Source organism: Ptiloglossa arizonensis, chromosome 9 (assembly GCF_051014685.1).
Source record: "Ptiloglossa arizonensis isolate GNS036 chromosome 9, iyPtiAriz1_principal, whole genome shotgun sequence".
NCBI classification, from domain to species: Eukaryota; Metazoa; Arthropoda; class Insecta; order Hymenoptera; family Colletidae; genus Ptiloglossa; species Ptiloglossa arizonensis.
In genome coordinates, this window is record NC_135056.1 from 22497131 (window position 1) to 22523134 (window position 26004).

Consider the following 26004-nt stretch of genomic DNA (forward strand, 5'->3'; position numbering starts at 1 on the left):
TTTTTAATCGATCTTCAATAACAAGCGCGCCAACGAGGCGATTCCAAAGCCTATATTTATATGTGTAAATTGATTTTTTTATTTTAAGTGCCTCTGTATAATATAGAATTTACACGCTCTCGTAGTTGGTCAATTAAAATTCAAAACATCTTATATAGTGCCAAACGACAAAACGATAAAAGAATACAATTCGTTTTTACCTAATGGTTTTTAAATCGTTGCAGTTTATAACTCACATTGTTATCATACATTTTGTATCAAATCGTGCAAATCTATCTACGAGTTTACACGTGTTACTATTTCTCCGACACGCGCATTCGTATCACGTTCTTTGTCGCAATAAATTTAAATATGCAAAAGCACTTTTCATCATCTGAAATAACATACGATCCCATGAATTTAATAACAATTGAATTGTATCGATATAAACAACAAACATACTCACATCGCCGAAAGTATAAATAGAGATGTGAATTAACTTTCCGGCGGTGATTTTAATGGCCGCACTCGACCTCGCAATAATGAGTAACAAGTCAAGGACAGTTTTACCGGGCAAATAGTACCAGTTTGTCATGTAAACCACTTCACCAACTTTCTTGCACTGTTAAGAATTCACTCGGTGAATTTCGGTCCTCGTTCTTAATCGGTTGCACCTACGCATCTTCGTTACCTGTTCTGTCAGTACCTCACCGATGTAACAGATTATAAACATGTTGAAAGTCATAGAAATCATTATCAAAAAATACGTAGTTAGATTTTGAAAGTCGCGATATGCCCATTCCTAGAAAAACAAATACTTTACCTTTTACAATGGCCCGAAGGTGCTTTTCAAAATCGTACATAAAAAGCATTAAGAACAAAGTGATGATATGTAAAAAACTAAGACGATTATGTCACAGATATCGTATATTTTGAGTATGTAATTTTTCTGTTCGCAGTGTTGATGCAAGATGGCGTTGCAAAACGATAAGTGCTTTGGCAAAAGGAAAGATGCCTTGACAACGAAACGCGTATTTGTTACTCGGAAATGGGATTTCTTTATGGTAAGTTTAAGCGAGCTGTACATAGAATGAATGTTTGTAAAATTGTACTTAATTTTTAGCATCATTGCGTACCAAAATAACGTATACAATATGTTACATTATAATACGTATTCTAGCACCTATAGCGTACCGTGAGAATGTAATAGCCAAGCATGCATATATTCAGTGTACACTTGAACATTTCGGAAAAACATATCCGATTCATCACGTTTTCAATGCGCGATATCAAACTGCAATTAATATAAACGATTATCGCAAAAGTTGATCAGTTGGGAGCGTCTCTTTTCCTGGCAATAAAAACGAGAAAAATCCAAGACCGTACCTTAAGACTCTCAGATGGTGCTCCACCATTATTCCAATCTCGTTGCCGTAGGTCTCCTTTGGTCGTTTCCCAGACTCGTTTACGAACTCGGTGATCCAATTCATCAGCACATTCAACTGGCCGCACGCATGAGCTGCGAAGACAGCAGCAAAGCTGAAAGCAGCGACCGCGCTGGAGTTCACGATGAACCCCGATAGAAACTGCGAGACGAGGACAATTTCGTTCATGGGGCTCCTCTCGACGTTCAGCACCTTTCTATAGAATGCACAGGGCATCAGATGTATTGTCCTGGTTTCGTTGCCGTCTCGAACGATATCCGTGGCTAGTGCCGTAACCAGGCAATACGACATAACGCTACCCTGCATAAAAGCCGCGCAAAAGCCCGCCACGTACCGACCGAGCTTCGCGTTCTTCAGCATCACCTGTTGATCCTCCGCCTTTTTTACGATTCGCCAATCGGTTTCCAGATGTTCTACGCAACATCGGATCTCTTCGCTGCGCATCAGCAACATGGTGTAATTGATACCACCAACGAACCAGTGACTCAGAGGACCGAGAACTCTTAGTTTCTTTTCGATATCCTCGTTTTCAAATACGATGTGCAGTATGGCAGGAATAACGGTGAACGATATTGAGCAGTAACAAACGACAATCAAAACGATCGAAATTATTCTATCGATTCTGGAAGTGGATCGCGATGACGGCCACGCGCCTATCGGTTTTAAGTACCATCGATTCAGCTGCAGACTGTAATCGCTCGGATTGTTAAGATTCGTCCGGTTGATCGCGGATCGTTTGACCATCGTGGTTGCTCATCGAAGCTCTGCAAGCTACTGAATCGAATATTTGAAACGGAACGGGTCGTTATACAGGATGGGTTAACGCTTGCGCAGATTTCTGCAAATGATAGGGTTCGCTGATCGATTCGTCCAGACAGTCAGTTGATAAACACAGTTACGTTTAGAAAGCAGGAATAGCGCGCTTCCAAGTCCGTGAATTTTGCGTATACGCCAATGCATATATCGCGTTCTCTTAATGTCGATTCTTCAGCCCCTTTTTATCGCGACGAATAGTTACTTCAAATACAAACTTATTTCTAGGTGGAACAAGTGTGACACGTTTACTCGGCACACGTGGCAAATGGTTTTCATCGACTCGATATCGTGAGTGTGTATTAAACATTCGTGGCGTATCGTACCTTCCTGTATCGTGATTATAAGGTTAGAAATGTATACTTTGCTATTGTCTAACATTTTTCAAACATTGTATTTTACAAGCAATACTCGAATCGTGAAAACATATCCACAAATATGACATTTAAATAGGTGGTACTTATAATACGCGTATTTGTGTCATGTCGTTTGGCGCAATATGTTTAAATACGCGAACGCAGTTTTCATTACCTGGAATAACAAACGATTCCGTCGCATCAATGAGGTTCGACGAGATGTGCACCGACATAAACGACAATCGTACATACTTACATCGCCGAATGTGTAAACGGTCATATGAATTAATTTTCCAGCTGTGATTTTAATGATTAAGCTTGACCTTGTAATGATCAATACAAGATCGAGAATAGTTTTATGTGGTAAATAATACCAATTTGTCATGTAAACCACATCGCCAACTTTTTTGCACTGTTAGGAATTCACAGGATAAGTCTTAAATATAGGTTTAATCGGTTGCGTCTACATCTCTCCGTTTCCGTTACCTGTTCTGTTAATATTTCACCGATGTAACACACTATAAAAACGTTGAAAGACATAGATATGAGTATAGCGAAATGTATGGTCAGATTTTGAACATTGTGATCGGCCCATTCCTGTAAAAAAAACGGCAGTAAGTACGATACAATAATCGATAAAATATGTAAAAGTTTATTCGGCAAAGAGAAAGTACAGAAACAAGTGTTTTCACGTTCAAGGAATTACATAATACAAACATATGGCAAGTAATTTCACCTTTTTGGAATACGAAATCTTATTCACAGCGATAGCGCAACGGTGAGTTGCGCAATGGCAAGACGTTTTTGCCAATAGCATAATGCCTTGAAATGTGCTCGCTGTTCTGGATTGGCGATAAACGCGCTTCGAGTTTGTTTACGTATCAGGAGTCGATCCTTTCAATCTCGTCCGGTCTTATTTTCATTAGGAACGTTTCGTCAATGAGTCAATACTTCGATGAAGATAAAACAAAGAAATATAAAAATTTCAAGCTTTCACGATTGGACGACTATGTGCGTACTTTGTTACATTGGGACGTACTAGGCACTTTTTAACGGTAAGGGGAATAGCGATGTTCAAATTTCACGGCTTAACAGGCGAGCATCTTTCGAAACACCACTGTACTTTGAAAGTAGAAAACGCATTCTGTCACAAAAAGATATATATTCCAAAGTACACCGTATATTTAATATGTACATATCGTAAGACGATTACCAGCGTACCATAAGAATGTAATAGCTGAGCATGCATATATCCAGTGTACACTTAAATAATTCCATGAAACATATCCGATTCATCAAATCTTCGATACGCGATATGAAACTGCAATTAACATGCATAGGAATCGCAGAACTGGCTATTTTATATATAAATCTCTGTTCCATTAAAGGTACCCAAAAAACGAGTAAATAAGTTTAATTTTACCTCAAAACGCGCAGATGGTGCTCGACGATCACTCCTATTTCGTTAAAGTAGACGTGTTTGTCGTTGCCATCGGACTCGTTGACGAATTCGGTGATCCAGGTCTTTAGAACGTTCAATTGGCCGCAAGCGTGTGCCGCGAAAACAGTGGCGAGGCTAAAAGCACCGACCGCGCTCGAATTCACGATGAAACCGGACAAAAATTGCGAGGCGAGTACGATTTCGTTCGTGGGGCTGGTGTCGACGTTCAGGAGCTTTTTGTAAACTGGACAGGGCAGCATTCGCACGGTTTTGGTTACATTGTCGAGTACAATCACCTGCGTAGTGAGCGCAGTTACCGTACAGTACGACAAGACCCCAAGCTGCATGAAAGCCGCGCAAAAGCCCGCGACGTAGCGACCGAACTTTGCGTTCTGCAACATGATTCGGTGATCCTTCATCCTCGTTACTATGCGCCAATCCATCTCAATGTGCTCCACGCAATAGCGTATCTCTCTGCTGCGCAATAGCAAGGTGGTGTAATTCAAACCACCCACGAACCAGTGGCCCAGAGGACCGAGTAATTTCATTTTCCAGTAAATATCTTCGTCCACCAGGATGATGTGCAGCGCACTGGGAATTACCGTGAACGATATCGCGCAGTGACAAACGACTATCAAGACGAGAGAAATCATTCTCTCGATCCTAGAAGTGGATCGTGATTGTGGCCAAGCGCCGATCGGTTTCAGAAACCATCTATTCAATTGTAGGCTGTAATCGCTCAGACTGCCGACGTTCGACTCGATGGTTACGGATTGGTTAATCATCGTGGTTACTCATCGAAGCTCGACAAGCTACTGATCGAGTATTTTAAATGAGATGTATCGTTGTAGAAGGCAGAATAACGCTTGCGCAGATTTCGACGAACGATGGGTTCGCTGATCGATTTGTCTGGACAGTGCAACATGTTGCGGCTGTTCTCATCGCGGTGGATAGTTATACCGCATAAAAACCTAATTTTTAGTGAAATACGTGCATCGAAACTACCGATGATACGTTTATTCGACGTACATATGTACGCGAGAAACCTGTCGTCGTACCTCCACTTAATGTTATGAGTTTGTATAAAATATTTGTGCCATATTTTACATGCTTGGAATGTGACTACACGGTTAGAAAAATATACTTTGTTAGTGTTTAATATAGTTTGGAACATTGTATTTTATAAACAACATTGAAATCGTGACAAACATATCCACAAATGTGATATACATATGAGTAATGCTAATACGCGAATTGGTGTCACGTCCTTTGGCGCAGTATGTTTAAATATGCGAAAGCATTCTTTATCACCTGGAACAACAAACGACTTTATGGTATCAACAAGGTTCGACGAGTCGTGTACCGATATAAACGACAACATTCATACTTACATCGCCGAATGTGTAAATGGTCATATGAATTAATTTTCCAGCTGTGATTTTAATTATCAAACTTGACCTCGTAATGATCAATATAAGATCGAGAATAGTTTTATCGGGCAAATAGTACCAATTTGTCATGTAAACCACCTCGCCAACATTCTTGCACTGTTAGGAATTTACAGTGTCAGTCTTGATTACAGCTTTAATCGGTTGCATCTATATCGCTCCGTATAAACGTTCGTTACCTGTTCTGTTAATATTTCACCGATGTAACACACTATAAAAACATTGAAAGACATAGATACGAGTATAGCGAAATATATGGTCAGAGTTTTAATATCCTGATCGGCCCATTCCTGAAAAACTAAATAATTTTACCACTCTGGTCGTTACGTTGGTACGTTGTAAGTACAACAATCGATGCAAAATGTAAAACTTTATTCCGCCCTGAAAAGTTACGAGAAGGTGAGTAATTTCACCTTTCTTGAGTACGAATTTTTCTTATTTAGAGCGAGAGTGCAACAATGGATTGCACAACGACAAGACGTTTTTACCGATACGATATAGTCTCGAAATATGCTCACGGGTCTGGACTGGCGATAAACAGAGATTGTTTATATATCAGGATTCGATCTTTTCGATCTCATCAGGTCTTATATTCATGTGGAATGTTTCGTTAATGAAAGGATACTTCGCCGAAGATAAAACAAAAAAGATAAAAATCACAAGTTCTCACAACTGGATGACTTAGCGCGTATTTTCATACTATGGGAAATTTTAGACACTCTTTAAAACTGAGAGGAATAGCGATGTTCAAGTGTCAAAGCTTGGCAGGAGAACATCTTTCGAGACGCCCATTGTGCTTTAAAAGTAGAAAAGATATGTCACACAAAAAAGAAACAATTTTTCAACATTCAACATATTTCAAAGTCCGGGTTAAACGATATATTAATGTATATATATATGTATATTAACACCATTAGCGTACCATAAGAATGTAATAACCGAGCATGCATATATCCAGTGTACACTTAAATAATTCCATGAAACATATCCGATTCATCAGATCTTCGATACGCGATATGAAACTGCAATTAACATGCATAGGAATCGCAGAACTGGCTATTTTATATGTAAATCTCTGTTCCATTAAAGATACCCAAAAACGAGTAAATAAGTTTAATTTTACCTCAAAACGCGCAGATGGTGCTCGACGATCACTCCTATTTCGTTAAAGTAGACGTGTTTGTCGTGGCCATCGGACTCGTTGACGAATTCGGTGATCCAGGTCTTTAGAACGTTCAATTGGCCGCAAGCGTGTGCCGCGAGCACAGCGGCGAGGCTAAAAGTACCAGCCGCGCTCGAATTCACGATGAAACCGGACAAAAATTGCGAGGCGAGTACGATTTCGTTCGTGGGACTGGTGTCGACGTTCAGGAGCTCTTTGTAAACTGGACAGGGCAGCAGTCGCACGATTTTGGTTACATTGTCGAGTACAATCACCTGCGTGGTGAGCGCAGTTACCGTACAGTACGACAAAACTCCAAGCTGCATAAAAGCCGCGCAAAAGCAGACCACGCGGCGACCGAATTTCGCGTTCTGCAGCATGATCCGGTGATCCTTCAGCCTCGTTATTATGCGCCAATCCATCTCCATGTGCTCCACGCAACAGCGTATCTCTCTGCTGCGCGTCAACAACATTGTATAATTCAAGCCACCCACGAACCAGTGGCTCAGAGGACCGAGTAACTTCAGTTTCGAATAAATATCTTCGTCCTCTAGGATGATGTGCAACGCACTGGGAATTACCGTGAACGATATCGCGCAGTGACAAACGACGATCAAAACGAGAGAAACCATTCTCTCGATCCTAGAAGTGGACCGCGATGGTGGCCAAACGCCGATCGGTTTCAGGATCCATCGATTCAACTGCAAGCTGTAATCGCTGAAATTTTCGAGATTCGCCTCGATGACCACGGACTCGCTGATCATTATAGTTGCTCATCGAAGGTATAGAAACTACTAGTAAATCAAATGTTCCCCGCAGAACGACTCCGTTGCGTTTGGTTTAACGCTTGCGCACATTTCTGTGAACGACGGTTCAGCGATCGATTTACCTGGACAATGCAACATGTTGCAGTAGTGAGCGGAACCATGTTTTGGAAGGTGCACGGGTTGGGTGTCCGTGAAGCGATGCCTTGTAAATATTTAGATACACGCATCGGACAACGTTGAGAATTTATTTTGTTTTTATTATAACGAACCTACACGGATTTACACATAATGTTTCCTTTTTCAACAATGCGACAAATCTACATTGCTATCGTTCGAAGCATGTTGAAGTACGTAAAAGACGTTTTAAATACCTGGAAACATCGATGTTTCGGATTAAAGAATTAAGAGTAATTCTTACGTTCCAATACTTACGTCTCCAAACGTTGCGATCGATATATTGACTAATTTTCCAGCAGTGATTTTGGTCACCAGGCTAGATCTTGAGATCACCAGGATTAAACCAGCAGCAGTTTTGTGAGGTAAACGATACCAATCTGTCATGTATGCAATTTTGCCAACCTTTTTGCACTATCAACGAAAAATACTGGTATTTCGATAAGGATTACAAATTGGAATACACGACGTTCTTTCTCGATCGAAGAACGTATCGATTTTTTACGTTTGCTTTACCTGTTCCGTGATTCTTTCGCCGATATAACAAAATATAAATATGTTAAAGGTCATGGATGCGTACAAAATAGCGTACGTGGCTATGGTTTCCTTCGATTTTTCCTGGAAAAAATATATTCAAATAAGGAGTTACACGAAAATAGGTGGAAGCACTGTGTAGTATACATAATCTGTACTTATTTTCTTTGTCTCTTAATATTTTGAATATCTTGCGATCGTATCTATTTCGTATATAGGTAACGTGATCGAACTTTAAATTATTATTATTTTTTACACACTGCGAAACACTTGAACCATCCAAGTATTTCCTTTTGAATTACACTTCGATTTCATTTTCTAATTAAATTCGTTTTTGACTCCAGCTAAGCAAGAAGATCGAAGACTTACTAGAAGGTGTTTCTAAATAGCAAATTGTTTTATCCGCACCAAAATTGCTCGACACTGAGTTACTTGTATCTCCATATTCCAAAATATTAAACGTACCGTAAGGAAATAATATTCGAGCATGCACAAGTTCAACGTGCATCCCACTAACTCAACGAGACATACTAGGTTCATAACTTTTTCTGTATGTGACACAAGACTGAAATTGATATTTTCATAAATAAATATAACACTAACTCTACGTAAAATCATTTGTGAAAACTAAGCTTATTCGTACCACGAGAGCGGATTGAAAACTTTGGGGCCCGATACAGAGAGAGAGAGAGAGACCATTTACTTAGACGTATAGTTATTTTTTGCGAAGTTAGATACATTGTTATTAAAATATCTACCAAATTTACCACCAATATTCCAATTGTTAACTACTCTGAAATTTGTTTAAACAGAGTTTGCATCGAGCGTTTCGAAAATGATTAAAATCGTGCAGCGATACGACACTTTGGGAATATCTTGTCAAATAATGGGAAAGACAACATCGAAGATGCTCCTCGCAGTGAAGGATTTGCAATTGCTACCATCGAAGAAACCACGCCAGATTGGCGAATTCAAGTTCGAGGAATAACAGAGGCTGTAGGTATCTCTTACGAACAGTTTGAAAACACTTTGAGCATCGAATTGAGAATATCAACAATTTCTACAAGATGGAATCTTCAGTTTCTGACAATTGAACCGAAAATGCTCGGTTCCAGGCGTCGACTTGCTGGTTCGTTACGAAACTGATCTTAATCTCTTTACGGGAGAATTTGTCAGTACCGATGACCATTTATTTCCAAAGTTTGAGAACCACCTGGGAGGACAACGATTTTCGTCGGCCGATAAAATTGCAGCAGCCGTAGTAGAATATTTTGCGGACCGGGCGAGGAGGAATCAAGCCATTGCAACATCCATGGACTGCAACGTAAACATTCGAAAGGGGATTATATCGACAAAATGATGTAAGATACAAATTTTTAATACACCCCTGTGTTGAGCTGTACAGTTTTCAATCGACTCTCGTGTCTACGAAATTTTTAAGTCGTCGATACACCGTATCAACGAAATATTATAGAAACGTGTAGAAGTTACAAAGGATACCTTAACGCGCGTAAATGATGTTCCACGACAAAACCGAACTTGTCCCGAGCAGATGTCTGTTCTCCCTTCTTGTCTACCATGTTGTCCAACTGGGACATTACCACGTTCAGCTGGCCACAAGCGTGCGTCGCTAATACAGCGCCTAAACCGCAAGCACCCACCGTAACACAGTTAACGATGAAACCGGAAAACATTTGTATACCAAAGACGATTTCATTGATCGGGCTGAACCGAACGTCCATTAGTTTCGTATAAAATGGGCAAGGTAATCGATACATCGAATAGCTCTCGTTACCGATATGAAACACCGTCTTACGAAAGCCTGTGAGTATGTTGTACGAAAAGACACCGAGGTTCATGCACAGCGCGGCGATGCAGGCGATAAAACGACCGACTTTCGCGTTTCTCAGCATTAGTTCGCGATCCCTCGGCCCCTTGACCACCTTCCAATCTTCGTTGATGTGCTTCAAGCAGCGATGAATGTCGCTCGTCCTTATCAGTAAGCAACAGTAATTCAGCTCGCCCATCAGCCAATGGCTCATCGGGCCGATCGCTTTCATTCTTGCCTCCATACTCGTCTCCTCGAACAGAATGAACAACGCGCAAGGTGCGAACGTGAAAATGACCAACGAATGGCAAGCAAAGTTCAACAGCTTCGCGAGAATCTTCTCGGTCCAGGTAGTTTCGGTTACCTCGGGCCAGGCTCCTATCGGCTTCAGGAACCAACGATTCATCTGTATCGTGTACTCGTAATCTTGAACGTGAGAGAAATTGATCGTAGGGTTCCCGTGGGACGAGTTCAACATGATCGTTTCGTAGAGGCCAGTCGGCAAGTGAACGAATTAATTCACGAGAAAGCTAGCTCTGACAACAGTTGGCGCGTGCGCGAATTTTTTTTCTCCTTTTGACCACGATATGTTGCTATATATATCTGCGATGCATTAACACCACTTGATCGATCAATGCTTGCGAGAATATATTACTTTTCGAACGTATGTATGCCCTACCGGTTAAAGAGAAACGTATGCAGTTTTTGGCAAGAATACCGTGTACGGTACCCGATCTTTGGACAAATTTTCTCCGAAGTGAGTGACAATTATTTTTTCGTCTAGCGTTTTTAAGCGAGAACAGAGAACATTTATCGAATGGATATTATATACGTATGATGGTGATTTTTTTTTTAGATGCATATCGATACACGTCGTTCAAATAAGTGTGACCGAAACATTGATCAACACGATCACGGGATTGTCCACATAAATAATTTTATTCGACGTGTGTTCCAAATGTGAGTGAGCGCCATAGTGGCGCATAAACCATTTGTTTTGTTCAAACACTTAATACACGTAAGTAATATGAAATTGTGACCAGGGTAAACAATAATCTCCGGTGATTAAAAAAATTTCTCATTAAATCGAACATTAAAAATATACGATACAAACAATCTTTGTTAGAACGGTATAGCACATCGGTTTTCAATACAAATGGTCGACTGTCATTATTCGTGGATTTTAAGTCAATGTTCGTAACATGTTCAAGAATGCAACCGATGTTTTAATAACCTATCGATACGAAAAATGTTTTTTTCATTATTCGTACGTCCACATAAATTTCAATAATATTTTGGATACTCACGTCATTAAAGCTGGTAAGAGACAACTTGATGATATTCCCTGCTGTAAGTTTCATCGTCGTATTGGACATTGTAATTATCAGGACTAAGCTCAATCTTTTCTTTCCTGGTAACCGATGCCAGTCAATCATATACGACGTTTCGCCAAGCTTTCTGCACTGTTACAAGGTATTTATCTCTTTCATATAATTCACTACTGTATTACACATTGTATTAACATTGATCGAAACTTTTTTTTCTAGACGTAGCTCTAGTTGTCGAGATACTAAAAAGAGTCTGAATAGCATTCGTCGCAAAGAAGTAAACTGCATATTCTCGACGCAACAGGTGTTGTACCGCATATCGAAAGCATTATCACATTGTACGCCATTCCCGCCATTTGGCAGGATTGTTGAACTATCGTTTGACCGCTGGCCCCGCCAGGTGGCAGGATTCTAAAGTTACACAGTTTTTTTTTTTACATACTATGTATTCTTCGATACTGACGTTTCGGACGCCCGAAATCTAATCGGCGTATAATGTGTTAATATTAAAGTGCAAAGACTTTTACATATTTTGCGATTATATGGTCTCACCTGTTCAGCAACGAGCTCGCCTATGTAACAAAATATGAAAATATTGAAGGTAAGAGATATAAGTATTATAATGTACGTTATGGCGGCAGTTAAATCCTTCGAATTCCATTCCTGCAATATTAAAATGCCGAATATGTATAATTGTATGTATACGCGTAAGAAAGTGCCATTTGGATTGCGCACTCCACGCATACCGCGATAATATAATAACCAACGAGACATATGTCCAATGTACATCCCGAAACTTCCACGAGAGATATTTCCGACATTGCTTTTTCCGTGAGATCCAAGAATCTGTAATTGTAAATATTGAAATTAGAAAAACGCGATCGATTTCCCGATCTCTGCAATCTTATTACTTCTTTCCGTTACCAATTTTATGAATATATTTTTCCCAAAAGTGAAAATTCAATTATACGTACGATAGGTTCGAGAACTCTGTTTTATAGATACTATTCCATTTGCGATTCAATTACATTCAAGGTCGTAACAAAGCGACGCAAACAAAAAATTTACTCTTTTAACGCTTTATTGTTAAGTCCGCAATAATGTTTTTTATCTGCACTAAATTCGAAATTAAAATATCTGTACGAGACAATATAAAACATCCATATATGTGTACGTATCTATCGCAAAGTGAATAGAAAACGAGTGGGGCTTCGTTCGTGCCCCAGAGGTCAAAATAGACACGACCTTGATTACATGCACGACAAAACGTTTCATTTCTCCCAGAATTTGCGACGAAAGAAACGAACCAGACAAATATTGCATTTTACACACTTCAGTATTCGAACGTGTTGACTCACGATGTTTGCTATTCTACCGTCCACGGTTTTCGACATATCCGCACGCCCGTTGATCAAATAACCTAACCAAAGCATCAAAATTTGCATCTGTCCACAAGCGTGAACCGCAAAAACAGCGGCCAAACTGCAACCAGCTGCCGCAATTCCGTGAATCAGGATTCCTCCTAAAAATTGTATCGAAAAGAGAATCTCGTTGGCAGGACTGTACCGGGTATCGACTATCAGTCTCGAGAAAGGGAACACCAATGGCACGAAGGTTAGATTTTTGTCTACCGCCACGATCTTCCCGACGCTAATGGGTACAGCGATATAGTAGAAAACGAAACCGCTGTACATGAAAAATGTACTGATTTTCACCATTTGTCTCCCGAAATTTGCGGTCGCTACCATAATTTCTCGATCCTCCGAGTGTTTAATGTTCCTCCAGTCCAATTCGATGCAGTCAAGGCACTCGCGAATATCCTTCCCACGGAAGATCAACGAATAATATTTGAAGTACGCCATCATGCAAAAAATCAACGGACCGAAGAGCTTCAGTTTGTTGTAAACATCTTCCACTTCCAGCATCACGTACAGGCCACAAGGTATAAAAAGGAAACTTATCAAACCGTAACAAACGGCATTTATCTGCCGGTTAAAGCATTTCTCCGTTTGTGAAACGTTTGCCGAATGTGGCCAGACACCCATCGGTTTCAGGAGCCACCGATTCCACCGAATACTGAGATTTACCGATTTCTCGTACTCGTGCACCGTCGATAGACATTTCGTATTGGCCGTTCTTGCATTTTGCATCGTTAATGTTCGAAAGCTTTCTCGATACTGAAAACTCGCAGTTTGATGACAGTACACACGGAAATAATGTTGCGCTTGCGCTTCAAAGGGTTCGACCCTTCATCGTGACAGGTTTCCAGTTTGCTGCTTTATGCATTATAAGTGTACAGAGGAGCGTGATAACTCTTGAACATCGATAAATTGATTTTTCAAACGTCAATAGACCACGAGCTCAGACGCTGTCCAGTACGGTCGGTGTATCAATTTGTGGATTGTTTTCTCATTGTGTTGCGATTGTAATTTCTATTCCGAACTTTGGTACTGAAAAAATATTGTAGAAACGAAAATTGCTGTACAAAAGTTCAGTAATCGTGTACGAGTGAATCGAATGATTTATTCCGCGTAAGAGAACAAAACGAAAATTATGAACAAAAAGTCGATCAGTGTTTCAAGTCCACTGTACACGAAAAAGATACCGACTTTCGTCAATCGTCTTCCGAAATTGGATTAGCTACCATGGTGTTTTTATCCACAAAATGCTTCCTCCAGTTCCATTCGATCCATTCGATACACTCGCGTGTATCATTCTCATGAAAGCTTATCGAATAATATTTCAAATACGCCATCGTGCAGCATGGCTCAATGGATCGTATAGTTTAATTTCATTACGTAGATTTATCACGTAGAGACCGGAAGGAATAAAAAGAAAACTTAATAAACTGTAAGAAAGGGTGTTCAGGAACCAATTAAAGAATTTTTCTTCTCGTGAAATATTATACGAATTTGGCCAGAGACCCATCGATTTTAGGAGCCACTGTATCCACCGAATATTAAGATTTATCGATTTCTCGTACTCGTGCTCAATCGACATACACTTCGGTTCGTTCGTTTCCGATATTTGCATCGGTTACAGCTTCAAACTGATCGTTCACTGTTTGTTGGTGGTTCGCAGCAAAATAATGTTGCGTCTGCCCTCTATTCACGATACTTCTCGGAAGGAATTGCCAATGCAGGTGTATGCATAACGAGAAAAACATTAATCAAGAGTTTTGATTTTTTTTTGCAATGCGTATCCAAGTTTCTGTTTTATGCATTATAAGAATTATGCAAAGATGACTTGCAAATATCGAGAAATTAATTTTTTTACGATTAACAAATCTTGAGCTCCGATACGACGCAACATGTTTAATGCATTCGTTTATAGGCAATCAAGTTTGCGTGGGTTTCTTTTATACTGTGTTGTTGCGTGTAGAATATTTATTTGCTGCATTAATACGATTAAAACGTATTTTTTAATCCGCATATCACGTAAGTATTCGATAATTTGAACATTTTCCTAAACAGTGTACGTAATAATTTTGTTAACTCATTTTTTAAGTGAAACAATCATACCGGTTCATTAATTATTTATATATAAATCATTTTTCTATCTAGGTAAGTAAAGCTGCCATTATATGATATAAAATTACGAATGGGATAAATGACAGTCTCTGAATGCTTTAAACATTATTACATTTCCCACAGACAAGTAGAAGTATAACAATACAGATAGTGCTTCTTAAAGAGACATGGAACTTCAGCTTTTACAATACGTGTTCGAAATCCATTACTCTTGCACGTTAAGTCAATGTTCGTAACATATTTAATAATCCAACCGATGTTTTAACAATCTAATTGTTTGAAAAATATTTTCTGTTATTCGGGTGCCTATGCAAATTATGGAAATATTTTGAGTACTCACGTCGCTGAAACTGCTAAGGGACAATTTAACGAAATTTCCAGCTGTAAGTTTCATCGTCGAATTGGACATTGCAATTATCAAGATTAAATCAAGTCTTTCGTTTCCCGGTAACCGATGCCACTCGATCATGTACGACATTTCGCCAACCTTTTTGCACTGTTACAAGATACTTTTTCTTTCATATCCTTTAATGCCTCGTTAAAAATTACATAATCGTTAAATGAAACTCTCTGTCTAGATTCGGTTCTACAACTAGATTTGGTTCTTCGGGGATGTAGCGTTTGTCTCAAAGTAGATATTTACTGTATTCACTGTGCAATAAGTGACAAGTAATTTACCGAAAAACATTAATATTAAAGTGCGAAAACTTTTACGGGTTCTGTAACCGCAAAGCCTTACCAGTTCTGCGACGTGCTCGCCTATATAACAAAATATGAAGATATTGAAGATGTAAGATATAAGTATTACGGTGTACATCAGAAAAGCAGTTACATCTTTCGAATTCCACTCCTGCAATGTCAAAATGCCGCATAAAAGCACAAACGAAATGACGCGGTATTAAAATGTTAGCACATCCCGTACTTACCATAATAATATAATATCCAAGTAGACATATACCTAATGTACATCCTGAGACTTCCACGAAAGATATTTGTGTCACAGCTTTTTCAATGAGTGTCAAACATCTACAATTGTAAATATCGAAATCAGAATCATATGGTCTCTCTTGTTTTTCCAATATGGAGATACTTTGTTTTTCCTTTTTCAACGTAAATACTTTTGCCTCAAATTATAGAATATAATAAATTTTCACAAGCAATAACAATAACTTTTACATGCCGTAAGATACGAGAAAAAAGTTAATTACGATACAGAGGTGCACCTCATAAGAGATACGTTTTACACACTTTAGTATTCGAACGTGTTGACTCACGATGCTCGCGATTCTGCCATTCACGGTTTTACACATATCTGCTCGACCATGTACCAAATGACCCAACCAACACATCAAAACTTTCATCTGTCCGCAAACGTGAACCGCGAAAACAGCGGCCAAACTGCAACCAGCTGCTGCAATTCCGTGAATCAGGACTCCTCCTAAAAATTGTATCGAAAAGAGAATCTCGTTGGCGGGGCTGTGTCGAGTGTCGGTTATATATGTTGAGAAAGGAAACGTCATTGGAACAAAAGTTAGATTTTCCTCCTCCACCACGACCATTCCGACGCTAATGGGTACCGCGATATAGTAGAAAATGAAACCACTGTACACGAAAAAGGTACAGAATCCCGCTACTTGTCTCCCAAAATTCGCGCTGGCCACCATGATGTTTCTGTCCTCGGAATGCTTAATGTTCCTCCAATCCCATTCAATGCGTTCAACGCATTCACGGATATCGTTCTCGTGAACGATTAGCGCATAATATTTCAAGTACGCCATCATACAAAAGCTCAACGGACCGAAGAGCTTGATTTTATTGTAGACGTCCTCCACTTCCAACAACACATAGAGGCCGCAAGGTATAAAAAGGAAACTTATTAAAAAGTAACATACGACATTTAAGAGCAAGTTGAACCATTTCGCTAGTCTTGATGTATCGGGCGATTTTGGCCAAACACCTATCGGTTTCAGGAGCCATCGGTTCCACTGAATGCTGAGATTCACGTATTTATCGTATTTCTCAAACTCTCCCTCCGTCGTGAGATATTTTGGTACTGTCGTGTCTACCTGTTCCATCGTTAAACCACGAACACTCGTTCGCTACTGCAGGTTTACCGTCCGATATGACGGTTGCAGGGAAACCGTGTCGCGCTTGCGCGTATGTCTCGATTCCTCTTCGAAATGAACGCAGACTGAGAAGCGTACAGAACGAAACTGATTCTTTCCAGAGGGTTGAATCGTTCCTCGTAGTGCATTCTCAGTTTACCGCTTTATGCATTATAAATTAGTTCGGAAAAATGATGATTCTTGAACATCGATAAATTGATTTTTCAGACGCCATCGGAACACAGATGTGCACACCGTTCAACAAGTGTCGTACGCGCTATTCATAGACGATTAACGTTACGTGCTTCTAGTTTAATTTGGACAATTTATTTCTATTTATGCAGCGGAAAATTTTGTTTGCTTTTGGCTTCTGTTCTTAACGAGATACAGTCGATGTGGCCAGGGAATTATTCGCCAGCATATAAGAATGATTCAGTGAAAATTTTAATGTTTGAACATGTTTGCGATGCACTGCCCAAAATAATCGTGCGATCACACGTTTCAATTATTTTATTAATTACAATAACATTGTAGTATTGAGCGTGCGTTACTCCTTTCATGATTCAAGTTGACGTACCAAAATACTTCACAGACGTGGTCCATTCATTTCTTTGAAGAGTGTTCTTACATGTCAATTATTCTCTTTATATTACAAATACCTGCAAGTGATACGTAAACAAGAATAGGATAAGGAATAATAATTCTATGCTTAAAATGTGATTCTCATTCAACTACCAATACTACAATAAATATATACGATACACGTGATGTTCCTTAGAATTATGGTATATCGGCTTTCACGGCAAATATTTCAACTGCATTTTTCGAGTACAGCAAAAACATTTTCAAGTCACTGCGCGCAACATGTTCAAGAAAGCGATGGATGTTTTAACAACCTATTTATTCGAGATGTTTGACTTTAATTTCCAGATGAACTGACAATAACAGTGTTTGGATACTTACGTCACTGAATGTGGTGAGGGATAAAATGACCATATTTCCAGCGGTAAGATTCATCGACGAATTTGACATTGCTATTATCAAAACGAAGCTAAGCCTTTTGTTTCCTGTTAATCGATACCACTCGACCATGTACGACACTTCGCCAATCTTTTTGCACTGTTACAAAATATTTTTTTAGTTCAATTCAATTTATCGCTGCACTATACGTATTCTGCGTATACATCCTTTTACGAGTGCTTACAATTAGCGCAACAGACAATAAAAATTTTGTCGAAGGACAGTAACGTTTTAGCATAAAAGGCTACATGGCTACAGATCTACACGACAGTGTTGAGTGCATTGGAATAAGAACAGTGCTAGAAGCATATGCGGGTCTCACCAGTTCTGCTGCAAGCTCGCCTATATAACAAAATATGAAAATATTGAAGAGAAAAGACATGAGAATTACGATGTAACTTGCAGAAATAGCCAAGTCGTTCGATTCCCATTCCTATATTGTCAAAAGTCAAATATGTATATTTACAGTTCGATATAAGAATGTCATTAGACATTTGTGGGTCTTGTTTAAGTAATATTTGCGTACCATGATAAGGTAATATCCAAGAAGACATAAATTCATTGTACATCCTGTAAATTCCACGAATGATATTTGTCGCAGCACTTTCTCTGTATTGGATAAAAATCTGTAAATTGCGAACAGTCAAATTAAAATATCCTATATTTAGTATTATCATTTTCTTCGATTCCAATTGTTAATGTTACGACAGAGAGGGTTCAAGTTTAGAACATTGCTAAGAATTCTCTACATTTTCAACGGACTTTCTTGCACCATAATAATCGTAAATTTCTTAAATATACGCTTCGAATCGAATGAAATACAATGTACGAAACTTTAAAGGATTCATTACGTACCTCAGTACTCGAACATGTTGTTTTACGATGTTCGCAAGTCTGCCATCCACGGTTTTGCACATATCTGGTCGGCCGTGTATCAAATGACCCAACCAACACATCAAAACTTTCATCTGTCCGCAAGCGTGAACCACGAAAACAGCAGCTAAACTGCACCCTGCTGCTGCAATGCAATGAATTAGGGCTCCACCTATAAATTGAATCGAAAAGAGGATCTCGTTGGCGGGGCTCTGCCGGGGATCGACTATGAATCTTGAGAAAGGAAACAGCATCGGAATGAAGGTCAGATTTTCGCCCTCCGCCTCGATCGTCCCGATTTTAATAGGTACTGCAATATAGTAGATAACGAAACCGCCGTACACAAAAACGCTACAGATTTTCATTAATTGTCTGCTGAAATTTGCGTTAGCCACCATGATGTCTCTATCCTCAATGTGGTTGATGTTCTTCCAGTCCCATTTAATGTGTTCAACGCACTCCCGGATATCGTTCTCGTGAAAAATTAGAGAATAGTATTTTAAGTACGCCATCGCAAAAAAACTCAATGGACCGAACAATCTGAGCCTGTTGTAGACATTCTCCACTTCCAGTAATCCGTAGACGATGTATGGTATACAAAGGAAACTTATCAAACAGTAACAAATGGCGTTTAACATCAAATTGAAGTATCTTTTTGTTCTTGAAATATTAGACGATAGCGGCCAGACACCTATTGATTTCAAAAGCCATCGATTCCACTTAATGCTCAGATTCATGTATTTATCGAACTCCCTATCCGTTGACTGTGATTTTGCTAGTTCTGTTCTTGACTGTTGCATCGTTAAATCTCGAACTTTCACTTCATACTGAAAGCTCGGAGTGGAATGACAATTCGCAGGGAGTCGATGTTGCGCCTGCGCTTGATTTCCTATTTTTTGCGCTAGGGAATACAAACAAGCGTGGGAGTGTACGGAATAAAGGTAATAATTTTTCGACCCTTCTTACTAACCCAAGCTTTTTACTTCATGTATTATAAGTGCGAACGAAAGGATGGCGGTTTTCGATCATCGATGTTTTCGTATCGTCGAAATACATATTACGATTATACAATAATTAATGCGGTGTGATATGTGGTATTTTAGTTTTTAATATATGTTGTGTGACGTACGAAGAAACTTTTATTCCGATAAATTCGTGACCAACGAACTTTGCGAACTACGATTGATTATTATCCAAATTAGTCGAACATTAGTCAACATTTATCACGAGTATTTAGAATGAGAAATAATGAAATAATTCTCATATTTGAAATTATCATTATTTCAAATGACGAAGTTATTTTAATTATACCAAAAAACATTTTGGGAAATAAAAAATTGACACGTTATACCCAATAGTTATTTCTTGCTTTCACTTCGAATTAAATTTGCTCCTGTCTGAATTTACGTACTATCGAAAACGTGTATTACGTATATCAGTTTATAGTCGATTATTTTCACAAGGGTCCGTTTCAAAGAATGCGCTACAAAATCCAAGAATCTGATACTCTGAAAAATTTTCTACGACTTGCGCAACAGAAAGTACGTTCGTTTCTTCGTTTTTCTCTTCTTAGTGAGAAATACATCGACTGTGTCGAGGAAATTATTCGTCAGTATGTATTTTTGTGTCCAAATAAATAGGTCAATGTGTCTAAAATGAAAAACATGTAATGGTCAACAAGTTCACTAATTTGTTCGAAATGTGTAGTTCTATGTTAATTTTCTTTCTTTTATGGAATTAATGTCTAGAACTAGTATGAAAACGTAAATAGGTTAAAGAATAATTTTGGCATGCACGAAACGTCATTCTCATTCTACTTGAGGTACAACGATAAAAGTGTACGACGATACAAGTAATGTTCCTTGGTATTAGGGTACGCAAGCCTTTACCGCAAATATTTCAACCGAAAACTTTGACTATTTCGGAAAGATATCATGTCAATGCCCGTAACATATTCAAGTAAGCGACCGATGTCTTGATAACCTGTTCGATCGTGATATTCCTTTTTAATATACACTTTAACGATAAATACTCAATAATAATGTTTTAATACTTACATCAGCGAATGTGCTAAGCGACAAGCTGACCATATTTCCAGCAGTAAGTTTCCTCGATAAATTTGACATTGCTATTATCAAAACGAAGCTAAGCCTTTTGTTTCCTCTTAATCGGTACCATTCAACCGTGTAGGACATTTCGCCAACCTGTTTGCACTGTTGCAAGAATGTTCTCGAATATGTAACATTTATCTTGAATCAGGGTATACTTTGTACATACATCTTATAATCAACATACGTTTATGTAAATTTAGTGGAACAGATATCGAAATATCTTGATCGTTGAAAAATATAGTCATTGTAGTGCAGAGAACATTTCAACAGGTGCGTTGTAACGAAAAGTAATTTTGTAATTGCGTGAAGATCTTACCAGATCTGCGACAAGCTCGCCTATGTAACAAAATATAAAGATATTAAAGAGAAAAGACACCAGGAGTATAGCGTATGTCGTAGAAAGAGTTAAGTCAACATATTCCCACTCCTACAATGTCAAAACGTAAATGTATACTCGTATTATAAAAAAGTCAGTTTCATATATTTGAGCACAACATGCATACCATGATGATATAATATCCAAGAAGACATAAATTCAATGTGCATCCCACGAATTCCACCAGAGATATTTGTTGCAATGCTCTCTCTGTGAGCGATAAAAATCTATAATTGCAAATAATTAAACCAAAAAATATTACACTTATTCTCTATGTATATATTTAGCATTCTTAATGTTTTCTAATAGAGAATTTAATTCTGAACTATTTTGGATATAAGATCCTACATTTTCAGCACGTTTTCATGCATGTTCGTAACCATTGACGTCTTAAAATACGTTTCGAATTAAATTAAGAAGAATTTACAGATGGTTAAAAATTTTGTTTACACACTTCAGTATTCGGACGTGTTGATTCACGATACTCGCAATTCTGCCATCCACTGTTTTACACATATCTGCTCGACCGTCTACCAAATGGCCCAACCAACACATCAGAACTTTCATTTGTCCGCAAGCATGAATTGCAAAAACTGCGGCCAAACTGCATCCCGCTGCTGCAATTCCATGTATCAGAGCACCTCCTAAAAATTGAATGGAAAAGAGGATCTCGTTGGTAGGACTGTACCGGATATCGGCTATAAACGTTGAAAAAGGAAACACCATTGGAATAAAGGTCAGATTCTCGTCCTCCGTTGCGATCTTTCCAATTTTAATCGGTACCGCGATATAGTAGAGAACGAAACCGCTGTAGATGAAAAATGTGCTGATCGTCACTAATTGTCCACCGAAATTCGCGTTAACTAGCATGATCTTTCTATCCTCGGAATGCTCAATGTTTCTCCAATCCCATTTGATGCGTTCAACGCATTCTCGAATTTCCCTCTCGTGCGCGATTAGAGAATAGTATTTCAAGTACGCCATCACGCAAAAGCTCAACGGACCGCAGAGCTTGATTCTATTGTATAGTTCCTCCACTTCCAACATCCCGTAGACAGAGCAAGGTATAAACAGAAAACTTATCAATCCGTAACATACGACGTTTATGAACCAAGTAAAAAATTTGGTTATTCTTGAAATATTGGCCGATTTTGGCCAGATACCCAATGGTTTCAGAAGCCATCGATTCCACCGAATGCTGAAGTTTGCACATTTCTCAAAGTCGCGTTCCGTCGCTAGAAACATCGGTTCGCTGGCTTCTATCTTTTTCATTGTTAAAGCTTGTACACTCGCTGAACACCGAGAAGTGGCAGTTCGATTACGATTCGCTGGTAAACTGTTTTGGACTTGCGCAGACTGTCCGATTTCTCTCAGAAGGAATTATATACTACGTACGTAGTACGTACGAGTGTGCAGAATGAAAGAAACTTTATTCAAATGGTTTGAGCCTCCTTTTAAGCGCATTCACGGTTTGCCAGTTTATGCATTATGAATGCGATTGGTAGAATGAAGGGTCTCGAACTTCGATAAATTGATTTTTTAAACGCCGGTAGATGCCAGACCCTGAGACCGTTTAAGAGGTTCTATGTATTTGTTTCTGCTGCGTATTATATTTACGATACGTACTCTTTATTCTAATATTATAACATTAAGAAAAGTAAAAATCACTCTCGTATGTATCAAAAAATGTCGATACATCTGTATTTATTAAATATTTCTCCTGCGTTATTTGTTAAGATAAAATTTCGGCTTACTATCGCTAGATACAGTGGTAGCAAATAGATAACTGTAAGGGCGAGTGGAATGCAAGTAAATTTTATCGTTGGGTGCTTCTTCCTTGATCTTCGCTAGTTACATACACAGTTCTTGTCTAACTTAAAATCGTATAACGATATAGTAAAAAATATACAAATTTCCCTTTTCTGTTTCAATGACTTACTAATATTTTGAGCCACCGTCCATCGCGACTCATGGATTGCACAATCGTATCGACAAATTCGGAAAGTTGTGAGGATAACTTCGTTGCGACCTGCGGGGGAATACTATATCATGTAACTTAAATAAAAATATAAGGTCCGTTAATAATGTACCACATCTTTCATCATTGACGGTTGATTCAACCACAGAGATAATCTACCGTGGTTATAGTGTAATTACACTGAGTATAGTATAATAGTTCGAAAAAAATTATTTTTTACATCCAGACATCTCTTCTCTGTAATTGATACAGAATTTTAAATAGAACAAAGAAGAATTCCTCGTTGCGTCAAATATCATTTTTACGATGCTTACAAGATGAAACGATAAATGTATGCAGAAATACAAACATTACTTTGTAGAGTAGCGTGGCACATCAGTTTTTACACAAATCGTTTGAAATCCATTATTCGTTCACTTTAAGTCAATGTTCGCAACATGTTTAAGAAGGCCACTGATGTTTTAACAATCTAATCGTTCAAAAAATGTTTCCTGTTATTCTTATATCTATGTATAGGCTACGAAAATATTTGAGTACTTACGTCACTGAAACTGCTAAGAGACAATTTGATCATATTGCCAGCTGTAAGTTTGATCGTTCCATTGGCCATTGCGATTATTAAGACCAAACTAAGTCTCCTGTTTCCTGGTAACCGGTGCCACTCGATCATGTACGACATGTCACCGATTCTTCTACACTGTTACAGAACACTTTTTTTTTGTAACCTTTGATACCACATTACAAACTACATTTACGTAAATTGAATCCTTCCCTCTAAATTCTATTCTAGATGTCTATACATTGAACAAAGTCTCTGAAGTTATAGCATTTGTTTCAAAAAAGGTACAACAGGCTCCGAACCACGTACCAAAGGACATCGACTTTACATTGTAAATATTTTTATAGATTTCTTCGGTACAAAATCTTACCAATTCTGCGACGAACTCGCCTATATAACAAAATATGAAGATGTTAAAGATGTAAGATACGAGTATTACGGTGTACGTCACAGAAGCAGTTACATCGTTCGAATTCCATTCCTGAAATGCCAAATAATCGAATATGAACAGAAATATTTGTAGAAACATTATTATAGATTATTCAAAATAACAATATCGGTGCACTGCGTACCGTGATAATATAATATCCAAGAAGACATATTCCTAATGTGCAGCCCGAGACTTCTACGAGAGACACTTGTGTCGATGTCTTCTCAAGCAGAGATAAATATCTACAATTAAAAATATTGGAATTACAGACGTATGGCTTGTTAACCGAGTTGTAGATTTCGTTGTCACTTCAATTGCAATCTAAACATTTTTTTCCGATTATCTATTTTCGAGATATTCTATCGCCGGTACAATGGTTTCGAGAATTCTACTTTAAGATATCCTACAAATTCAATACAGTTACACACTCGAGAGTAATTTCGACATTTCGGGAAAAACCGTTCAAATTATGTTAATTATGGTTTACTGTTCTAGAATTGACGCACTTTAGTATTCGAACATGTTGACTCACGACACTCGCGATTCTGCCATCCAGGGTTTTCGACATATCTACTCGACCGTCTACCAAATGCCCAAGCCAGCACATCAAAACTTCTATCTGACCACAGGTATGCACCGCAAAGACAGCCAATAAGCTGCAAGCACCAGCGGAAATTCCGTGAATCAGGATACCACCTAAAACCTGAATCGAGAAGAAGATCTCGTTAGCGGGACTGTAGCGCGTGTCGATTATTTGTCCCGGGAAAGGCATCACAATTGGAATAAAGGTGACGTTGTCTTCTTCCGCTTCGACTTTTCCGACTTTGATCGGAATTCCAATGTAATAAAAGACAGCACCGCTGTACATGAAAAAAGCACAGATTTTCACTAGTCGTTTCCCAAAATTCGCGTTCTCTACCATAATGTTTCGGTCCTCGAAGTGCTTAACGTTTCTCCAATCCCATTCGATACGCTGAATGCACTCGCGAATATCGTCCCCGTGAGAAATTATCGAATGATATTTCAAGTACGCCATCAGGCAGAAGCTCAACGGACCGCAAAACTTGATTTTGTTATAGACATCCTCTACTTCCAGTATCACGTAGAGACCGCAAGGTACAAACAGGAAACTTATTAATGTATAACATACGGCGTTCAAAAACCAATTAAAGTATTTATCTAATAGTGAATTATTCGAAGAATATGGCCAGATACCCAACGGTTTCAGAAGCCATCGATTCCACTTAATGCTGAGATCCACATTTTCCTCAAATTCGTGTTCCGACGATTGAGATTTCGATATCGGGGAACTTGAGTTTTGCATGTTTGAACGCTCGATTGATACTGAAAGCTCGCAGTCGACGGACAGTTTGTAGGAAAACAATGTCGCGCCTGCGCTTGCTTTCTGAGTCCTCTTCGAAGAGAACGTGGGCTTAGATATGTACCGAACGAAAGTAACTGTACATATATACATAAGTACTTTGTAGCGCATTTTCAATTCGTCGTGTTCTTCGATTATCAGTCGTAATCGGTGAGTGAAATTTCTTGAATATCGATAAACTGATCGTTTCTACTTTTAGAAAACACAAATGTGGTTGTTCCTGAACGTGTTCAATAAATCAATTTATGGATAACTTACGTGCCGAGCCCTTATATCGTTCTGTTCTGTGAAGTGGAAAAAGATGACTAATAAGGTTATCGTGAAAATATTTCTGATAATACGGGATTAGAACGCAATGCCCAAAAT

At 38.7% G+C, this 26004-nt stretch overlaps 9 protein-coding genes across 9 annotated transcripts; all 9 read right to left on the reverse strand.

Moving 5' to 3' along the window:
• Window positions 1-322: 322 nt before the first annotated feature.
• Window positions 323-2168, reverse strand: LOC143151677 (odorant receptor 2a-like). Its single transcript, XM_076321027.1, has 5 exons — window positions 1366-2168; window positions 1174-1273; window positions 671-781; window positions 446-601; window positions 323-373 (listed from the first exon to the last, which is right to left on the reverse strand). Exons 1-5 carry the CDS (start codon window positions 2166-2168, stop codon window positions 323-325), a joined length of 1221 nt encoding a protein of 406 aa, XP_076177142.1.
• Window positions 2169-2569: 401 nt separating this feature from the next.
• On the reverse strand, window positions 2570-4819 carry LOC143151218 (odorant receptor 82a-like). The gene is made up of 5 exons (XM_076320131.1): window positions 4017-4819; window positions 3815-3914; window positions 3080-3190; window positions 2850-3005; window positions 2570-2768 (listed from the first exon to the last, which is right to left on the reverse strand). Exons 1-5 carry the CDS (start codon window positions 4817-4819, stop codon window positions 2718-2720), a joined length of 1221 nt encoding a protein of 406 aa, XP_076176246.1. The 3' UTR covers window positions 2570-2717.
• A 455-nt stretch (window positions 4820-5274) lies between these two features.
• On the reverse strand, window positions 5275-7408 carry LOC143151233 (uncharacterized). The gene is made up of 5 exons (XM_076320161.1): window positions 6606-7408; window positions 6405-6504; window positions 5662-5772; window positions 5426-5581; window positions 5275-5345 (listed from the first exon to the last, which is right to left on the reverse strand). Exons 1-5 carry the CDS (start codon window positions 7406-7408, stop codon window positions 5295-5297), a joined length of 1221 nt encoding a protein of 406 aa, XP_076176276.1. The 3' UTR covers window positions 5275-5294.
• Window positions 7409-7653: 245 nt separating this feature from the next.
• Or26 (odorant receptor 26) lies at window positions 7654-10425 on the reverse strand. Its single transcript, XM_076321028.1, has 5 exons — window positions 9620-10425; window positions 8585-8684; window positions 8102-8203; window positions 7844-7999; window positions 7654-7782 (listed from the first exon to the last, which is right to left on the reverse strand). Exons 1-5 carry the CDS (start codon window positions 10423-10425, stop codon window positions 7729-7731), a joined length of 1218 nt encoding a protein of 405 aa, XP_076177143.1. The 3' UTR covers window positions 7654-7728.
• Window positions 10426-11130: 705 nt separating this feature from the next.
• On the reverse strand, window positions 11131-13425 carry LOC143151000 (odorant receptor 82a-like). Its single transcript, XM_076319700.1, has 5 exons — window positions 12608-13425; window positions 12022-12121; window positions 11828-11938; window positions 11255-11410; window positions 11131-11181 (listed from the first exon to the last, which is right to left on the reverse strand). The coding sequence occupies exons 1-5, from the start codon at window positions 13423-13425 to the stop codon at window positions 11131-11133; spliced, it is 1236 nt and encodes a 411-aa protein (XP_076175815.1).
• A 1598-nt stretch (window positions 13426-15023) lies between these two features.
• On the reverse strand, window positions 15024-16880 carry LOC143151679 (odorant receptor 82a-like). The gene is made up of 5 exons (XM_076321029.1): window positions 16054-16880; window positions 15732-15831; window positions 15545-15655; window positions 15146-15301; window positions 15024-15074 (listed from the first exon to the last, which is right to left on the reverse strand). The coding sequence occupies exons 1-5, from the start codon at window positions 16878-16880 to the stop codon at window positions 15024-15026; spliced, it is 1245 nt and encodes a 414-aa protein (XP_076177144.1).
• Window positions 16881-17755: 875 nt separating this feature from the next.
• On the reverse strand, window positions 17756-19603 carry LOC143151227 (odorant receptor 10-like). The gene is made up of 5 exons (XM_076320154.1): window positions 18786-19603; window positions 18457-18556; window positions 18253-18363; window positions 17874-18029; window positions 17756-17806 (listed from the first exon to the last, which is right to left on the reverse strand). Exons 1-5 carry the CDS (start codon window positions 19601-19603, stop codon window positions 17756-17758), a joined length of 1236 nt encoding a protein of 411 aa, XP_076176269.1.
• Window positions 19604-20735: 1132 nt separating this feature from the next.
• On the reverse strand, window positions 20736-22562 carry LOC143151680 (odorant receptor 10-like). The gene is made up of 5 exons (XM_076321030.1): window positions 21745-22562; window positions 21418-21517; window positions 21231-21341; window positions 20861-21052; window positions 20736-20786 (listed from the first exon to the last, which is right to left on the reverse strand). Exons 1-5 carry the CDS (start codon window positions 22560-22562, stop codon window positions 20736-20738), a joined length of 1272 nt encoding a protein of 423 aa, XP_076177145.1.
• Window positions 22563-23471: 909 nt separating this feature from the next.
• Window positions 23472-25853, reverse strand: LOC143151241 (odorant receptor 82a-like). Its single transcript, XM_076320192.1, has 5 exons — window positions 24764-25853; window positions 24400-24499; window positions 24198-24308; window positions 23810-23965; window positions 23472-23737 (listed from the first exon to the last, which is right to left on the reverse strand). Exons 1-5 carry the CDS (start codon window positions 25747-25749, stop codon window positions 23687-23689), a joined length of 1404 nt encoding a protein of 467 aa, XP_076176307.1. The 5' UTR covers window positions 25750-25853; the 3' UTR covers window positions 23472-23686.
• Between the last annotated feature and the right edge of the window lie 151 nt (window positions 25854-26004).